The sequence below is a fragment of the Somniosus microcephalus genome, chromosome 17 (genome assembly GCF_052327205.1).
Source record: "Somniosus microcephalus isolate GS21.2 chromosome 17, FLI_Smic_1.0, whole genome shotgun sequence".
NCBI lineage: Eukaryota > Metazoa > Chordata > Chondrichthyes > Squaliformes > Somniosidae > Somniosus > Somniosus microcephalus.
This window is the reverse complement of record NC_141003.1, coordinates 69,553,759-69,573,315: the sequence shown is the minus strand read 5'-3', so window position 1 is coordinate 69,573,315 and position 19,557 is coordinate 69,553,759. Positions and strand designations below refer to the sequence as shown.

The window sequence follows — 19,557 nt, the reverse complement described above, 5'->3', positions numbered from 1 at the left end:
GATAAAGAACTTTCAGATATGTTTTGTGACACTTAGTTCCTGCTTTTTCCCCTTTTACTACTTTACCTTTTACTCCATACCTTCTGTCCCTTCCTGACACGCTCTGTTTTTTAATTTCCCCACTGCTACCTAAGTCTATGACCTTCTCCGTAGTCATTTTTATTATTTGCTCTCTAGAAACCTCCCCCCCACTAATTAGTTTAAAGCCCTCTCTACAGCCCTAGTTATATGATTCGCCAGGATTATAGTCCCAGCACTGGCCAAGTGAAGTCCGTCCCAACGGAACAGCTCCCTCTTTTCCCAGTACTGGTGCCAGTGTCCCAAGAAGCAAAACCCATTTTTCCCACACCAGTCTTGGAGCCACGCATTTAACTCTCTAATTTTATTTATCCTAACCAAATTCACTCGTGGCTGAGGTAATAATCCAGAGATTATTACCCTTGAGGTTCTGTTTTTTAATTTGACCCCTAGCTGTTCATACTCCTTTAACAGAACCTTCTTCCTTGTCCTATCTACGTCGTTTGTACCAACATGGACCACGACAACTGGATCCTCCCCCTCCCACTCCAAGTTTCTTTCCAGCCCAGAAGAGATGTCCTTAACCCTGGCACCGGGCAGACAACACAGCCTTCGGGACTCCCGCTTTCGACTGCAGAGAACCCTATCTATCCCCCTAATGATACTATCCCCTACCACTACATCATTTCTTTTTACTCCCCCCACTTGAATGGCCCCCTGTTCCATGGTGCTGTGGCCAGGTTGCTCATCCTCCCTGCAGTCCCCGCTCCCGCCCTCACAGGGAGAAAGAATCTCGAAACTGTTTGACAAGAGCAAGGGCTGCGGCTCCTTCAACACTACCTCCTGGATCCCTGTACCTGCCTCACTCATAGTCACACCGTCCTGTCCCTGACCACGGACTACATCTGAATTAATTAATTTCATAGGTGTGACTACCTCCTGAAACATAGAGTCCAGGAACTTCTCCCCCTCCCTGATGTGTTGCAGTGTCTGAAGCTCTGTCTTGAGCACCGCAATACGGAGCCGGAGTTCCTCTAGCAGCAAACACTTGTCGCAGATGTCATCACCGTGAGCCTCAATGGGGTCCACCAGCTCCCACATCTCGCAACAGTAACACATCACCTGCTCCATTCTGTATAATTAATTAAATTTCTTATTATTAGTTATGAAGAACTCTAGCAAATTTGTCAAACACAATTTCCTTTTCATAAAACCATGTTTACTCTGCTTGATTGTCTTATGATATTCTAAATGTCCTGCTATTACCTCCTTAATAATGGATTCCAGCATTTTCCTAATGACAGATGTTAGGCTAACTGGCCTATAGATTCCTGTTTTCTGTCTCCCTCCTTTCTTAAATAGTGGCGTTACATTTGCGGTTTTCCAATCCGCTGGGACCTCCCCAGAATCCAAGGAATTTTGGTAGATTACAACCAATGCATCCACTATCTCTGCAGCCACTTCTTTTAAGACCCTAGGATGCAGGCCATCAGGTCCAGGGGGACTTGTCGGCCTTTAGCCCCATTAGTTTGCCTAGTACTTTTTCTCTAGTGATAGAGATTGTTTTAAGTTCCTCCCTCCTTATAGCCCCTTGATTATCTATTATTATTGGGATTTTTTAGTGTCTTCTACCGTGAAGACCGATCCAAAATAATTGTTTAGAGTCTGTGCCATTTCTCTATTTACCATTATTAATTCCCCAGTCTCATCTTCTAAGGGACCAACGTTTACTTTATCTACTCTCTTCCTTTTTATATACATGTAGAAGCTCTTACTGTCTGTTTTTATATCATTTACTAGTTTACTCTCATACGCTATCTTCTTCCTCTTTATAATTTTTTTAGTCATCCTTTGCTGGTTTCTAAAAATGTCCCAATCCTCTGGCCTACCATTAATCTTCGCAACATTGTATGCCTTTTCTTTCAACTTGATACCATCCTTAACTTCCTTAGTTAGCCACGGATGGTGCATCCTTCTCATAGAGCCTTTCTTTCTCACTGGAATATACCTTTGCTGAAATTTATGAAATATCTCCTTAAATGTCTGCTGCTGCTGATCTTACCCTTTAATCTATTTCCCCAGTCCACTTTAGCCAACTCTGTCCTCATACCCTTGTAATTGCCTTTATTTAAGTTTAGGACACTAGTTTCAGACCCAAGTTTCTCACTCTCAAACTGAATTTGAAATTCAACCATGCTATGATCACTTTTTCCTAGGGGATCCTTTGCTATGAGATCATTAATTAATCCTGTCTCATTACACATTACCAGATCTAAAATAGCCTGTGCCCTGGTTGGTTCCTCAACGTATTGCTCTAAGAAACCATCCCGAATACACTCTATGAACTTGCCCTCAAGGCTACCCTTGCCAATTTGATTTGTCCAATCTATATGATGATTAAAATCGCCCACGATTATTGCAGTACCTTTTTTACAAGCCCCCATTATTTCTTGATTTATACTCTGTCCTACAGTGTAGCTACTGTTAGGGGGCCTATAGACTACTCCCACCAGTGACTTCCGACCCTTACTATTTCTTATCTCCACTCAAACTGATTCTACATCTTGAGCTTCTGAACCAATATCATTTCTCACCACTGCACTGATCTCAACCTTTATTAACAGAGCTACCCCACCTCCTTTTCCTTTCTGCCTATCCTTCCAAAATGTCAAATACCCGTGAATATTCAGATCCCAGCCTTGGTCACCTTGCAACCACGTCTCTGTAATGGCTATCAGGTCATGCCCATTTATTTCTATTTGTGCCGTCAACTCATCTATCTTGTTACGAATGCTGCGGCAATCAGATAAAGAGCTTTTAATTTTATCTGATCATTTTTCCTTACTCTGACTCTGTTTTCTGGTGCACTCTTATGCTTGTACGCTCTGCCCCTTCCTGATACATTCTGGTTATCATTACCCCTGTCGTTGCCCTGCACTATTGCCTTCTCCTTCCTAAATACCCCTTCATCTGAACCCCTATCTTCTATTTCCAGCTTAGCTTTGTCCCTTCTGATTCTACCCTCAGGTTCCCATCCCCCTGCCAAGCTAGTTTAAATCCTCCCCAACAGCACTAGCAAAACCCCCCGCGAGGATATTGGTCCCATTCCCATTGAGGTGCAACCTGTCTGGCTTGTGGAGGTCCCACCTCCCCCAGAAACGGTTCCAATTCCTCAGGAATCTAAAGCCCTCCCTCCTACACCATCTCTCCAGCCACGCATTCATCTGCTCTATCTTCCTATTTCTGTACTCACTAGCACGTGGCACTGGAAGGACACCCCAGAGGGACCATCGTCCTCACCAGTACTCTGCACCGAATACTGGTTGGTGAGCAAGATGGGCTCAGGGGACTCCTGCACTACCTGCCTGGTCCTCCTCTTCTGTCTGGCGGTCACCCATTCCCTCTCGGCCTGCACATTCTTAAGCTGTGGGGTGACCACCTCCCGAAACGTGCTATCCATGTAGCTCTCAGCCTCGCGGATGCACAGCACTGACTGCAGCCGCCACTCAAGCTCCGTAACCCGGTGCTCAAGCTGCTGTAACTGGTGGCACTTCCCATACATGTGGTCATCCAGACCACAGGAGGTGTCCAGGACTTCCCACATGGCACAGGATGTGCATTCCAGGGGTGTGAGCTGCCCTGCCATACTTCTACTTAACAGACTATTTACTAACCTAGCTGGAATAAACTTAAAACTTTATCGTGCTGAAGACTTGTGCTCCAGAACTAGCCATGCCTCTAGCCAAGCTGTTCCAGTACAGCTACAACACTGGCATCTATCCGACAATGTGGAAAACTGCCCAGGTATGTCCTGTCCATAAAAAGCAGGACAAATCAAACCCGGCCAATTACCGCCCCATCAGTCTACTCTCAATATCAGCAAAGTGATGGAAGGTGTCAGTCAGTGCTATCAAGCGGCACTTACTCACCAATAACCTGCTCACTGATGCCCAGTTTGGATTCCGCCAAGACCACTCGGCTCCTGACCTCATTGCAGCCTTGGTCCAAACATGGAGAAAGGAGCTGAATTCCAGAGATGAGGTGAGAGTGACTGCCCTTGACATCAAGGCAGCATTTGACCGAGTGTGGCATCAAGGAGCCCTAGTAAAACCGAAGACAATGGGAATCGGGGGGGGAAAACGCTCCACTGGCTGGAGTCATACCTAGCACAAAGGAAGATGGTTGTGGTTTTTGAAGGTCAATCATCACAGCCCCAGGACATCGCTGCAGGAGTTCCTCAGGGCAGTGTTCTAGGCTCAACCATCTTCAGCTGCTTCATCAATGACCTTCCCTCCAACATAAGGTCAGAAACGGGGATGTTCGCTGATGACTGCACAGTGTTCAGCACCAGTCACAACTCCTCAGCTAATGAAGCAGTCCATACCCGCATGCAACAAGACCTGGACGATGTTCAGGCTTGGGCTGATAAGTGGCAGGTAATATTCACGCCACACAAGTGCCAGGCAATGACTATCTTCAACAAGCGGGAGTCTAACCACCCCCCCTTGACATTCAATGGCATTACCATTGCTGAACCCCCCACCATCAACATACTGGGGGTCACCATTGACCAGAAACTTAACTGGACTAGCCACATAAATACTGTGGCAGTAAGAGCAGGTCAGAGGCCAGGTATTCTGTGGCGAGTATCTCACCTTCTGACTCCCCAAAGCCTTTCCACCATCTACAAGGCACAAGTAAGGAGTGTGATGGAATACTCTCCACTTTCCTGGATGAGTGCAGCTCCAACAACACTCAAGAAGCTCGGCACCATCCAAGACAAAGCAGCCCGTTTGATTGGCACCCCATCCACCACCTTAAACATTCACTCCCTCCACCACCGGCGTACCGTGGCTGCAGTGTGTACCATCTATAAGATGCACTGCAGCAACTCGCCAAGGCTTCTTCGGCAGCACCTCCCAAACTCGCAACCTCTTCCACCAAGAAGGACAAAGGCAGCAGGCGCATGGGAACACCACCACCTCCACGTTCCCCTCCATGTCACACACCATCCTGACTTAGAAGTATATCGCCGATCCTTCATCGTCACTAGGTCAAAATCCTGGAACTCCCTAATTAACAGCACTGTGGGAGTACCTTCACCACACGGACTGCAGCGGTTCAAGAAGGAGGCTCACCACCACCTTCTCAAGGGCAATTAGGGATAGGCAATAAATGCTGGCCTTGCCAGTGACGCCCACATCCCATAAACAAATAAAAAAAGTGTACAGATGACAGAAGCGATCTGTCAATGGTGGGAGAGGTAATGAGGTCAGACTGGATGGAGACTTGTGTAAAGACTTGCAACATTCTTAAGCTGTACTGGAAATGCAGTTTAGAGAAGCTAGTGGTTAAGGGAACATTTCTCAATCAGCTGGGAGCTTTGACTTGACATTTGAAGCTGTCAACCCATCAGCTGATTCAATGGCCACTGACCTCCCACCTCAGCTTCACAGACGAGGTCTAGGCACAGTGAGAAACCGGTGGGCAACCTGTCAAATTCGAAAAGCTGGGAGAAAAACCATTGTTAAGTGGCTGTAAACAAGCCACTAATGATTTTAATTGCCTCCCCTGCCGCTGTGTGTCGGATCTGCTCAGCGCTGGCAGACCTGACATTTGGTAAAGGCGCGTGGCCCTGACCCGCTGCGGGGAAAACAAACACTTTCCCACCTGACCCGCCACCGATTGTGCCCGCTGACCCCAAAATCCAGCCCACAAACTCTGTCGCTCTCTCTCCACAGATGCTGCCTGACCTGCTGATATTTCCAGCATTTTCTGTTTTTATTTCAGATTTCCAGCATCTGCTGTATTTTGCTTTTTTCTTAAAAGGGTACTGTACTTCCTATTCTCCCCATTGGTGTGGGCTTATTCCGGTGACTCTTCGGAGGACACTGAACTGCAGATATCTATTAGGCTGTACACGCTTTCCGAAAGGAGTAAACCCGATAAGCTAAGTGGCTTTTTAATATGTTGCCAATATACAGTCTAAACCTGACAGGCACATGTCTATATTTTATATCTCCTTCAGCACATGGAGTCCATCTCCAAATTTCTTAATAATTAGAATATTATTCTTTGTCTGGCTAAATTGCAAAAGCGAACATGTCATCACAGTCCTCTGAAGAATAGGTGGGGGTTTTTGTATAGTGGGTTCAAATAGTTAACAAGGAGCCCATTTTTATTATTTAGGTGGAGACAGCTACATGATATAGTCTGCAGTCCAATAAGAACACAAAACACCGCTCAGCTCATTACCTTCTACAGAGTCTCCCAGCAAAGGTGCCTCTGAAAAAAACCAGAAGAAGCTTGAGTTAGTGTCTGCTTCTTAACAGGTGATGTCACTTGCCGCAGGTGGAATTTGTAGGATTCACAAACATACTACATATCGAAAAATTAAACACCTGACGAGATTAAATGACAACAAATCGGACAAGATTCTCCACAAGTCACACGCAGTGCTTCAGATTACAATGACAAGGAATGCGTGGAACATTGTTGTGTGGACCTTGTGTAGCAGTTTGCTGCTCGGTGAGCCTGAAGCACAGTTTGAGGCTCCATTTACACTACAACCTTACTTCTCACTGATAAGAACATAAGAATTAAGAGTAGGCCATATGGCCCCTCGAGCCTGCTCCGCTATTCAATAAGATCATGGCTGATCATCGACCTCAACTCCACTTTCCCGCCCCATCTCCATATCCCTTGGTTCCCCTAGAGTCCAAAAATCTATCTATCTCAGCCTTGAATACACTCAAAGACTCAGCATTCACAGCCCTCTGAGGCAGAGAATTCCAAAGATTCACAACCCACAGTACTAAGCTGTTGTGTAATTCTGGAGTCAGGAGCTGACCCAAGCCCACAGTGAAGCTTCCCCCTGGAGAAAGGGCTCGCAATCCTCAGTCAAGTCAACCCCTGATCCTCAACTTACCCGATGGAGGAGATTTAAAAGATCTGCAGTCCCAGTGCAGAGCGTCACATGCTAGGAATGGTAATTTGGAAAATCTACCCTTACAACTTATTAACGTTGGTGTGGATTAAAACCACTTCACAATGAAGCTATGTCTGTAGTGTAAATGCAGCCTAAGTCGTCCAACACTAAACATGGTATCCTTAGTATAAGTTAACAATTATATCGCACATCTCTATAACTCCATCATATCACACGTCGATGTAACTCAATCATATCACGTCTTGCACTTATAACGCTCACCATTTTATTATATCTATAAAGCTCTCGGTCTGTGTGGCAAACACTAACATTGTTTTTTAAGGCACAGCCAGCACAGAAGTGGGATATACTGTAGTAAATTCACATCAATGTAAAGAAACCGTAACCCATAAATAATCAAGAAAATTTACACTGAATTTTATAAGTCAATTGTTGTAGAAGATTCTTTCAAAGTACTAAATTCGTATTTATATAGGTCGCTTGGTGAGTGCCCAGTTTTCCTAAACATTTTACTCACTCTCGTCAGAATCTTGTTGCTGCTTGTTTTTCAATTCCCAAATTCCAACTCCAACTCCAATTAAAACAACCAGAATTACAGCTGTAATAACCAGTCCATTTTTTCGGTTTTGTCTTCTCAAAACTGGATCTGTGGCATCAGTTCCAGTATCCTGTGATGTACCTAGGATATTTAGCAGAAGTATGACCAAATGGTTAAAGCGTTCCATTAGGAACTGCGATAAGACAGGATCACCAAATCTTCCTGTGAAATGGCGATATAATTTTTTCCACCACTTAATAGTCTTGTAATGAATCTAGTGATATTAGTGTAAGATCTGTATACTGAATCTAGTGATAATAGTATAAGATATGTATATTAAATCTACTGATATTGTACGGTACCCTAGTTGTGTCTATATATACGTAGGGTTAGGATTTGGTTTAATCTCATATGATTAAGGTATTTTGCTTTCTTTTTACTTAACTGGCTTGTGGATTTGTACTGTGGCTAGAAATAATGAAATAGTTAAAGTTGTTCATTTCCGGCGTGCTTTAGGGTTTAATGTGTCATGTTACAATTTAGCTGACTGTTGTGCAGGATGTGTGATTTGTGCCTGTTGACTTATTTTTGTGGTCACATTGTGAAATGAGATAGCCAAGGCAGTCTTGAGATAGGAAGTGAGACAATCGAGCTCAGGATGATTAGTTACATCCTAAATAGTAAACAACTTGGCATCTGGTGTTTTTGAAGGAAATACCTCATTTCTGGGGGGTCTTGCTCACAATAGCACTATATTCACTTGCCATAATGAATCAGCAATGACAATGTTCGTGAGAGTGGCCTATAAAGATCTTGAGCTTTCTGTAACAATTTGTAGAGAGAGTGGTCAACAACAACTTGTATTTATATATGGTCTCTAACATAGTAAAACGTCCCAAGGTGCTGCACAGGAGTATAACAGAAATTTGACACCGAGCCACATAAGGAGAAATTGGGGCAGGTGACCAAAAGCTTGGTCAAAGAGGTCGGTTTTAAGGAGCATCTTAAAGGAGGAAAGAGAGGTAGCGAGGTGGAGAGGTTTAGGCAGGGAATTCCAGAGCTTAGGGCAGAGACAACAGAAGGCACAGCCACCAATGGTTGAGCGATTATAATCAGGGATCCTCAAGAGGGCAGAATTAGAGGAGCACCGATATCTGGGTGGCGGTGGGGGCGCTTGTGGGGCTGGAGGAGATTAGAGATGGGGAGGGGGCGAGGCCATGGAGGGATTTGAAAACCAGGATGAGAATTTTGAAATCGAGGCGTTGCTTAACCGGGAGCCAATGTAGGTCAGCGAGGACAGGGGTGATGGGTGAACGAGACTTGGTGCGAGTTAGGACACGGGCAGCCGAGTTTTGGATGCCCTTGTTTACGTAGGGTGGAATATAGGAGGCTGGCCAGGTGTGCGTTGGAATAGTCAAGTCTAGAGGTAACAAAGGCATGAATGAGGGTTTCAGCAGCGGATGAGCAGAGGCAGGGACGGAGACGGGCAATGTAACGGAGGAGTCAGGATCAAAAGGATTGACGAAGGTTACCTATCTACCCAGGGGAACACGAGTAATATTGTTTATTGCTCTGTATGTCTACTGCTCAAAGACATTGGCCTAGAAATTCGTCTCGGGCGGTGGCACAAAACAGGTGGCATCGAAATGGCCGCCCATTGCATGCAGTGCCTGATATTCAGTTCCATTTACTGCAATAGAACTGACTATCAGGTGCTGCGTATAATGGGCAGCCAATCTGATACTGCCCATTTTGTGTCACTGCCCGAGAAGAATTTCTAGCCCATTGTGTGTGTCTGGGCTTGGTCGAATACAATAAAAGGAGTATGTTGCAAACCATATTTGGTGTCTGATTCTAACTGTCTTACAATATTACTGTAACAACATCTGTATACTGAATCTAGTGATAGTGCAAGATCTGTATATTGAATCCAGTGATATTAGCGCAAGATCTGTATAATTAATTGAAATGTTGGGTTTTTAAAGAAACATGTACTCACACAAGTTTTTAAAAAAGCACCGAGGTACAATGGTTAAATGCTAAAGTGCTAGGTAGTTCAATTGTTTCTCCATGACTTAAAACAATAAGCAATTCAGTCACCTGTTTCAGTAGTTGATCCACAGCCATTGTGTTTTAGTCCCTGGTCACACAAGCTCAGCAGGTGTTGGCCAGCCCAGGCCCAGCCCGCCAACCACCCCCCCCCCCCCCACCCCCCCCAAAATCTGTGGACACAGTTTCAAAAACTTCACGGTCAATGTGTGTTTCCCAATATTTTATCTGCCTAAGTTGCCTGGGCAGACTTTCATCACACTCAGAAGGTTAAAATGCAGGAAGGTAATTAGAAATTGTCCTTTTTTTTAAATTCGCTTATGAGATCTGGGTGTCGCTGGCAAGGCCAGCATTTATTGCCCATCCCTAGTTGCCCTTGAGAAGGTGGTGGTGAGCCGCCTTCTTGAACCACTGCAGTCCGTGTGGTGAAGGTACTCCCACAGTGCTGTTTGGGAGGGAGTTCCAGGATTTTGACCCAGCAACGATGAAGGATCGGTGATATACTTCTAAGTCAGGATGGTGTGTGACTTGGAGGGGAACTTGGAGGTGGTGGTGTTCCCATGCGCCTGCTGCCCTTGTCCTTCTAGGTGGAAGAGGTTGCGGGTTTGGGAGGTGCTGCCGAAGAAGCCTTGTTTAAATCAAACAAGACAACCCACTGATGTGGGAAAACATGTCATTATTTTGCATTATAATGCAAAGACAAGTTTTACTTAGTGAATTAAGTAAATCTGATCATAACTGCTGAGTTATGCTCACTTGCTGTGAAATAAAGCAGCTGAATGATATACACCTGCCCTCATTTTACCAGGTGTTCTCTCAGTCAGCTTTCGAAAATTGGAGAGGCGCACCTGGGGACTTGTGCAAGTGACATGATATCCAGTTCAGATTCCAAGTAGTCCTAGGTCAGACTATTGCAGAGTTCCTAAAGTACAACTTTATTGTCTGTATTGTATGGTTAACCACCGGGTCCAACACGTCATTAACTCTGTTAACACATCAGCTTGCTTAATGGTTAAGTCAGCTGCAATCATTCAGTTCACATATCAATTAATGTCTTTTAGGTTTATTACACTCTGGATGTTCCCCATGCATGTGCTCATTATGATTCTCTGTGGCTTTTAATCCTTTATCTCTTTAGATATTTATTGTAATAGGAACTTCAGCTTCACTGAACAACTAACAGGAACTCCAGTGTAGAAAGGGAATAAGTTCCTATTACAATAAATATCTAAAGAAATAAAGGATTAAAGGCTATAGAGAATCGTAATGAGCACATGCATGGGGAATATCTAGAGTGTAATAAACCTAAAAGACATTACAGGAAACTCTTTGGTATCCGGCACCGATGGGACCGGAATGGTGCCGGTTGATTAAAAATTCCGGATGATGGAGAGGGTTATCTACCGAGGCTATTTTTAACAAACAAAAATAAAAAAAATCAAGAAATGTGCAGTATACAGTAATTGGGTACTCCCGGCAGCGCGGGAGAGTTAGACTCCTGTTATTGAGGTGTTCGGACTTCCGACAGCGCCAAGAAGCCGAGTAGTGGCAGTTTGGAGAACTGCCCCCACTGACTAACTCGGCCACCGCGGGAGACTCAGACTCGGCAACATTTCCGGTTATTGAGGTGTTTTCGGAGTATGAATTTTGCCGGTTAATAGAGAATTCCAGATATTTAGGTGCCGTTTAAACGAGAGTTTCCTGTAATTGATATGTGAACTGAATGATTGCAGCTGATTTAACCATTAAACAAGCTGATGTGTTAACAGAGTTAATGATGTGTTGGACCTGGTGGTTAACCATACAATACAGACAATAAAGTTGTACTTTAGGAACTCCGCATAGTCTGACCTAGGACTACTTGGAATCTGAACTGAAAATGTCTGGGAGTTAGGAACGAAAGTATGGGGTTTGATTTTCCTCTCTTATGCACTGTGGGGATGCTCAGTTCCCAAGCGCAAAAGGAAAAAAAGGGCAAGGAGATTCCAACGCTGGGTCTCCGTCCACTGTATGTTGCTCAGGATTTGCAGGGTTTCCCCGGAGATGGGCGGGGTTGTGGCAGCTGGAGACATGCTAACGAGGCGGGCGAACGTGTAACCAGCAATCCCATCCCATCCTCCTCCACCAACACCAGGCGGGCATACTTTGAGGGGATGCCCAAATGAAGTGGGCCTCACACCCTGCGCCCAGCCTCTGATTGGAGAGTGGCAGGCAGCAATGTCCTGGAGGCTGCAACAAGGCAAGTCCCCTTTTCCCCCAGGGACGGCAGCAGAGGGATCAAAGGTGGACTTCTTCCGAGCTGATTAGGACAACAGCCAGAAGACCTTGAATCCGACAGACTTACTATAGGCCTCTTAGGTCTGCAGCACTGGTTGGGTTTCTGTATTCATTAGATGCGAAGTGTCAGGCTTGTGCCTGGGGTGCATTGGGACCTCGTTCATAACATGACTCTGCAAATATGGGTGGCTTCAGGTCAAGTTAGGTGGAACGCACTTCAAATCTAAATACCAGATTAAAGGGGCTTATGTTATTCTTCTCAGACTGAAGAAAGATAGGGGCCTGAGTCAAGTGATTCAAATGGAGAGAGTAATTGATAAGTGGATGTTTTTACTCAGACTGTAATAATATTCATCATCTGTATGGCACACAGGTGGCTCACTATATGAACGATCCAATTATACTGTATACTCTAACAAGCTCCATTCTCATGAACCTCCCCCAAGTAGGATCACTTTAAAATACATCAAAGCTTTGCAGCACTTCTGAATTTGGGGGCAAATGGCAGATTTATTTGACTCCCTAACCAAGCACGATTCACTCAACAAAACTTGGGTTTATTTTCTTTTACTGCTGGGAGATGTCCATGCGCTCACCAAGCAATTCCAGCTCCACCACATTCTCCATGTACCCCTTCCCGTCCTCTTGAATTACATAGCAGATGTAGTTCCCCTTGTCTGATACAGTCGCTCCTTTCAGTTTAAGCGTTGCATTCCCTTTGGGGAATTCCCGGGGAAACAGCTCAGTTCGTCCCCTGAATGCTGGGTCCTGATACTCTGGATGGTCCACCTCATTGTAGAAGCTGTGAACCACTGTGAGACTGTCTGTCCGTTGCCAGTTAATGACAAGATCCTGCAGATTGAACCTGGCTGCAGCAGGGAAGGTGCAGGGCAGCAACACACCTTCACCCAAGACTCCACAGGCCCGAGCGAAAGATCCTTCACCTAATAAAAATATGGGACATACAATATATATCATTTTACAGACAAACGTGGAGTCATTGGAATCACTTTGTTCTCTTTATATAGAAGAAACAGGAACACAGGAAGCATGAAACAAGAAAAGGTCATTTGGCCTATTGAGTGTGTCCATCCCATGTACAGTCGGTTGTGTGGTGGATTTCACCCAACCCATTCAATCTCTCGAGGGTGGCCAAATTGCAAAAGAAAAGTGTAAAAGCTCTCTCTCCACTACAGGGTACAAGACAAACGTGAAAAGCATTAATCCAACCTCCCAACATGCACTTACAACGCTGCCGAGCTGTAACATCCATGATGACTCAGCCATGGTCCCAGCAGTATGTGGATCATGGTGTATTTGTTCATTATGGACAGGTACAAGGCCTACTTCAGGATTTGAATGCATAATATCGGCTGACACTCCAGTGAAGCACTGAAAGAGATGCTGTCCTTCAGATGTTAAACTGAGACCCTATCTACTTGATCTGGCAGTTCAAGTGGATATAAAAGATTCTGTGACACAATCTGAAGAAACACGGGGGGGAGAAAATCAGTATCGCCCCATTTGGGGTGCAATTATTGGCCGGGCGCAAAGTTTAGCGCCTGCCGCTAATTATCGCCTCCACTGCAAACTTGGCTTCTATCGCCCCTGGAGGTGATTGGAGCGCTAAATCAGGCGCTACACACCTCTCTTAAGGCACTAAAGCCGAGGAGCGAGGTGCTACCTCAGAGCGCTGGTGAAGCTCAGGTGATGTCAGTCAGCAATGGAACACAGACACAATGGCACCGGCCAGTTCTTAAAGGGGAGGGTCGATCTTGCTCTCCATCCACACCCTGCTCATTGCAGCCTTGAATCTCGGCCTGGAGAGACCTGTACATCAAATCTGCTGGAAAGAACAATGGAGAGGCCCAGGGAAAAAGCTCAGAGTGCAGCCCCCACAGTCTCTTCTAAATTGATGCAAGGAAGGTCAAATCAAAATGAACCTGCAAAGTGCTGCTCTGTACCCAAAACTCCTTCACACAGCGTTGAATCTCTCCAGAAGTCTCTCTCTCTCTCTCTCAGAATGCGTGGTGCAAAAATATCGCAGACAAAAAAAGGCAGGAAGCGGCCGCCTTTAAATAGCACTTCCCGACTGCAAAACGTTCCCCTCAACCTGTCATTGCTAGCGGCAGGTGGAAAGGCAGGGGGCGCTACACGCTTGACTGACGTCACGATCTGCGGGCGCAGGAGATTGTGGCGGAAGTGTTTAGCGCCGCCGCAAAATGTCTGCTCAACTTCGCGAGCAGCACGAACATCGCTGCGCCCGGGCGCTAGTTGCTTTGCTCCCCATTATTAGGGCGCTAACGGGAAGCGCAAAGCAACCGAATTTTTCCCCCAGGGTGTTTGCCTGCTGTCTTGACCAATGTCCCTCCTTCAACCGTCACCACCAAAAATAAATTAACTGGTCATTCATCTCAGGTGCTGTTTGTGGGATCTTGCTATGCACAAATTGGCTGCCACATTTTTCCACATAAGAAGTGATTACACTTTAAAACTCTTTGGATGTGAAGCATTTGGGATGTCCCGAAAGATGTGATACGGTGCTTTTTAAATGCACGCTCTTTCCATAGTTGTGTTTAACCTCCAGCCCCATTCTTCAACAGGTATTTATTCTTTTAAAAGGAAGTAATCAAAAAAGCATTAACTTTTTTGGGGGAGTCTATGCCACAACTCAGTACAAAACAAGAATTTCTGCTGACCTCACTCTCTCTCCAGACTCAACGATTTCTTACCATCTCCTCTAGCCCCCATTCACAATCTACGTGGGATAGCATTAAAAATAGAAAAAAGAAAAAGAAGGAATGTTAGAATTGGTCTGATTAGTTAGAAATAAAGTAAAAATAGTTAAAAATAATAAAACAGGAGAGAAGAATAAACGAGGACAGATAATTAGGGAGGATAGTGGAAGAGACACACCCACAGAGAATTATTCATCATTATATTGTTGAGCAACGGGTTCACTGTTAACGGAACACTTGTGAAGTGATTGATGAATAACCAATAAAGAAAGATTAATTGACTTAAGGGCAGCTTCATATCCTGTGACAACCAACCAGACAGCAGATTACATACTGACACAAAGCTCCCGAATAAAGACAAAGCACTTACCCAAAAGGAGCTGCTGAAGAAACAGAAGTGACAACAGCGTGGGGTGCAGAGGATTCTCCATTGTCTGAAAACACACAAAAATAGACTTGAGTTACCAGGATGCATTTTTGGGCATCTCTTTCAAGATTTTTGGCAAAAGTGTATGCAGGGTGAGCGATAATGGTACTTCACATCGTCAAGTTTCACTGGCGCCTTAAGTGAAAGGGATTAGATAGGGGGTGACCAGAAAGTTAATGCAGAAATCATGTAGTCCATTCAAAATATCCCCAATAAGATGGCTCAAAACCAGACAGCATAAGACTCACATTTTAAAATTAAATTTGCAACGTTTTATTTTCTCTCACGTGGTCACTGTGGTTCATTATCACTGCATGTGGATTCATAGTTAATGGCCCAGAAATTCAGGTCCCCACGGGTGAGTACGCGCGGGGTACTCACGCGTAGGCCCAAGGAAAGTGCCGGTTTCGTGCATGCACTGCACATGCGCGGGAAACCGGCACTTCCGTTCCCCTGAAAGGGGTTGACAGGTGGAACGTGTGCGCCAGAGAGGCAGCACGTGCGCATCGAACTTACGTTTTTTTGTGTTTTTTTTTTATACAGGTTTCTCCGGGAGGGTAAGTCTCCAGCAGTTACACTTTTAAAAAGCAGGCGCAAGGCCTGCTTTTAACAAGGTAAGTGGTGAATTAATTAAAATTAAAACATTTTTTCCACAGGTTTATTATTTTTAAATACTTTAAAGGGTAAGTTTATTTTTAGCCCCGTTAGAAAATGTAATTAATTTTTTCAAAAATTTAAATGATTGTTTAATAGTTATTTAATGTAATTTATAGTTATTTTAAAAATGTGATTTAAAAAAAAAATTTAATTGAAGATTTAGTGATGTTTTGGGGCTTATAGTATTTATAGGTTTGACAGGTCTGTCAAACTTATGAATGAAGCATTCCCTGCTACCATTGGCTCTCCATGGCCCACGTGATCCCAGGGGATGCATCGAACTAACTGCGCCCCTGGAATACGCAAGCACTGCGCGCCGGCAGTTGGAGGAGGCCCAGGATCAGAATCCCATGCAGGCCCACAGCTCAACGGCCGGCGCGCAAGGTAAGTGCAGGTTGGAGGCTTGCACCCGCGGGAAGCCTCTGACCCGAATTTCTGTATATTTGATGGATGTTCGTGTATTTCTGATCCTACAGTAGTCCTTTGTTGACAGTCTTGGATTGGTGCAGGACATTGGTCTGCGCCTCCTCAGGACAGTTACATCTGACAAACTGCTGGCGGCTTAAAGCAGCTGAGAGTGGCCAGTGAAAGGCCTACTGTCCAAGTGCCTGAAGAGTTGAGCGCAGCAGAAAAGCCTTTCCAGTTGATTAACGGCACCGAAGTTGCAATAGTTCTCTGCCTTGTAATATCTATGGCGCTAGGAGAGCAGGGAAGTGGGATTGGTTTTGGATTGCTCTAGCAAAGAGAGCTGGCACAGAAACCATGCAGTTTTTAAGGAGGATCTTAAAACAGGAGAGGAAGGTGGAGAGACAAGGCTTTAGATGAGTTTATGGAAGATTGTGGGGCATAAAACAGGCGGTAGCGTATCCAAAATGTGCTGTATTACGGATGGCCAATCCTCTACCACCCGTTTCACCCCCTGAAGTTGAAACTTGTACCCATAGAATAAAATGGCAACTTAAAACGTGCTAATCTTTCCCCCAGCTGCAAAAAATTCTGTTCCGAGACCATAACCTGCGATGCATCCAATTCTTTTCCAGAGACGGGGGGGGGGGGCGGGGGGCCATTTTGATGTTACCCATTTCACTAGACAGAAGAAGGCCGCCGACGTGAGTGATCAGAGCCAATGAAGTACATTTTGAAGTGTAGTTGCTGTTCTAATGTAGGAAACGAAACAGACAATTTGCGCACAGCAAAGACCTACAAACAGCAATGGTCAATGCTTGACCAACCTTATTGAATTTTTTAAAGAGGTAACAGAGAGAGTAGACAATGATAATGCAGATGATGTAATTTATCTAGATTTTCAAAAGGCCTTCGATAAGGTACCCCATAATAGACTGATGAACAAGGTCAGAGAATGCGGAGTTAGGGGACAAGTAGCAGAATGGATTGCTGGCTGGCTTCAAGACAGAAAGCAGAGAGTAGGAGTAAAGGGTAGCTATTCACAGTAGCAGAAGGTGGGTAGTGGTGTTCCACAAGGATCAGTGCTGGGACCACTGCTGTTCACAATTTATATTAACGATTTAGACATTGGAATCAAAAACACTTTCTAAATTTGCGAATTATACCAAATTAGGTGGGATAGTCAATATTGAGGAGGACTGCAACAAATTACAGGAGGACATTAATAAATTTGCAGAATGGGCAAATAATTGGCAAATAATGTTCAACACAAGTGTAGGTCCCTTGCAGTCAGAATCAGGGGAATTTATAATGGGGAACAAAGAAATGGCAGACCAATTAAATACATATTTTGGTTCTGTCTTCACAAAGGAGGACACAAATAACATCCCAGAGATGTTGGGAACATAGGGTCTGATGAAAGGGAGGAACTGAAAGAAATCAGTATTTGTAGGGAAATGGTGTTCGGGAAATTGATGGGATTGAAGGCCGATAAATCCCCAGGGCTTGATAATCTACATCCTAGGGTACTTAAGGAAGTGCCCTAGAAATAGTAGATGCATTGCTGATCATCTTCCAACATTCGATGGAATCTGGAACAGTACCCATGGATTGGAGGGTAGCTAATGTTACCCCACTATTCAAAAAAGGTGGTGAGAGAGAAAATGGGGAATTACAGACCGGTAAGCCTGACATCGGTAGTGGGGAAAATGCTAGAGTCCATTATAAAAGATGTAATAGCAGAGCACTTGGAAAACAGTGACAGGATCGGACAAAGTCAACATGGATTTACAAAAGGTAAATCGTGCTTGACTAATCTACTGGAATTTTTTGAGGATGTAACTGGTAAAATAGATAAGGGAGAACAAGTGGAGGTGGTGTATTTGGACTTTCAAAAGGCTTTCGATAAGGTCCCGCATAAGAGATTAGCGTGTAAAGTTAAGGCACATGGGATTGGGGGCAAGGTATTGACTTGGATAGAGAACTGGTTGGCAGACAGAAAGCAAAGAGTTGGAATAAATGGGTCTTTTTCCGAGTGGCAAGCAGTGACTAGTGGGGTACCGCAGGGATCGGTCCTTGTACCCCAGCTATTCACAATATATATTAATGATCTAGACAAGGGAACTAGATGTAATATCTCCAAGTTTGCAGACGACACAAAGCTGGGTGGGCGTGTGTGCTGTGAGGAGGATGCCGAGAAACTCCAGGATGATTTGGACAGGTTGGGTGATTGGGCAAAAGCATGGCAGATGCAATATTAACGTGGATAAATGTGAGGTTATCCACTTTGGTGTCAAAAACAGGAAGGCAGATTATTATCTGAATGGCAATAGATTGGGAGAAGGGGAAGTGCAACGAGACCTGGGTGTCCTTGTGCACCAGTCGCTGAAGGTAAGCATGCAGGTGCAGCAGGCGGTTAAGAAGGCAAATGTTATGTTGGCCTTCATAGCGAGAGGGTTTGAGTACAGGAACAAGGATGTCTTGCTGCAATTATACAGGGCCTTGGTGAGACCACATCTTGAGTATTGTGTGCAGTTTTGGTCGCCTTATCCGAGGAAGGATGTTCTTGCCATGGAAGGAGTTCAGCGAAGATTCACCAGGCTGATACCTGAGATGGCAGGAATGATGTATGAGGAGAGATTGGGTCGATTGGGCTTGTACTCACTGGAGTTTAGAAGAATGAGAGGGGATCTCATTGAAACTTATAAAATTCTGACAGGACTGGACAGACTAGATGCAGGATGTTCCCGATGGTCGGGGAGTCCAGAACCAGGGGTCACAGTCTAAGGATAAGGGGTAGGCAATTTAGGACAGAAATGAGGAGGAATTTCTTCACCCAGAGAGTGGTGAACCTGTGGATCTCTAGCACAGAAGGCAGTAGAGGCCAATACATTAAATATATTCAAGAAGGAGTTGGATATATTTCTTAAAAGGCTAAAGGGATCAAGGGGTATGGGGAGAAAGCAGGGACAGGGTACTGAATTTGGATGATCAGCCATAGGAGCTGCTCCTATCTTCTATGTTTCTATGTAACACAGATAAATGTGAGGTATTACATTTTGGTAGGAAGAATAGGGAGGTCACTTATCACTTGGAGGGTGGGAGTCTAGGTGGGGTAGAGGAACAAAGGGATCTCGGAGTACAAATACACAAATCACTAAAAGTTGTGCCACAGGTTAGCAAGGCCATAAAAAAAGCAAACCAAGCACTAGGGTTTATTTCTAGAGGGATAGAATTGAAAAGTACTGAAGTTATGCTAAACCTATATCAAACCTTGGTTAGATCACACTTACGAGTACTGCGTACAGTTCTGGTCACCATATTATAAAAAGAATATAGAGGCACTGGAGAGGGTGCAGAGAAGATTTACAAGGATGATACCAGAAATGAGGGTATACGTATCAGGAAAGGATGAACAGGCTGGGTCTCTTTTCTCTTTAAAAAAAAAGGCTAGAGGAGTGACCTAATAGAGGTCTTTAAAATTATGAAAGATTTTGAT

The 19,557-nt window shown here is 44.7% G+C and overlaps 1 protein-coding gene and 1 long non-coding RNA gene across 4 annotated transcripts in view; one reads left to right on the top strand and one right to left on the bottom strand.

The window, feature by feature from the left end:
• Positions 1-19,557, top strand: part of LOC147105831 (uncharacterized) — a 57,739-nt gene that overhangs the window by 35,318 nt on the left and 2,864 nt on the right. For both annotated transcript variants that reach the window (XR_015081599.1, XR_015081598.1), the window contains exon 2: positions 15,540-15,610. This is a non-coding gene — a long non-coding RNA (uncharacterized LOC147105831). The remainder of the gene's footprint in view (positions 1-15,539; positions 15,611-19,557) is intronic.
• The window catches only part of LOC147105832 (NACHT, LRR and PYD domains-containing protein 1 homolog), a 48,237-nt gene that overhangs the window by 27,210 nt on the left and 1,470 nt on the right, over positions 1-19,557 (bottom strand). The window contains exons 2-5 of one of the 2 annotated variants that reach the window (XM_086010602.1): positions 14,940-15,003; positions 12,428-12,775; positions 7,485-7,646; positions 6,274-6,303 (exon numbers count right to left, since the gene is read on the bottom strand). In XM_086010602.1, the coding sequence (XP_085866728.1) occupies positions 6,274-6,303; positions 7,485-7,646; positions 12,428-12,775; positions 14,940-15,000 (601 nt within the window). In that variant the 5' untranslated portion in view covers positions 15,001-15,003. The remainder of the gene's footprint in view (positions 1-6,273; positions 6,304-7,484; positions 7,647-12,427; positions 12,776-14,939; positions 15,004-19,557) is intronic. The other variant, XM_086010603.1, reaches the window with a different exon arrangement.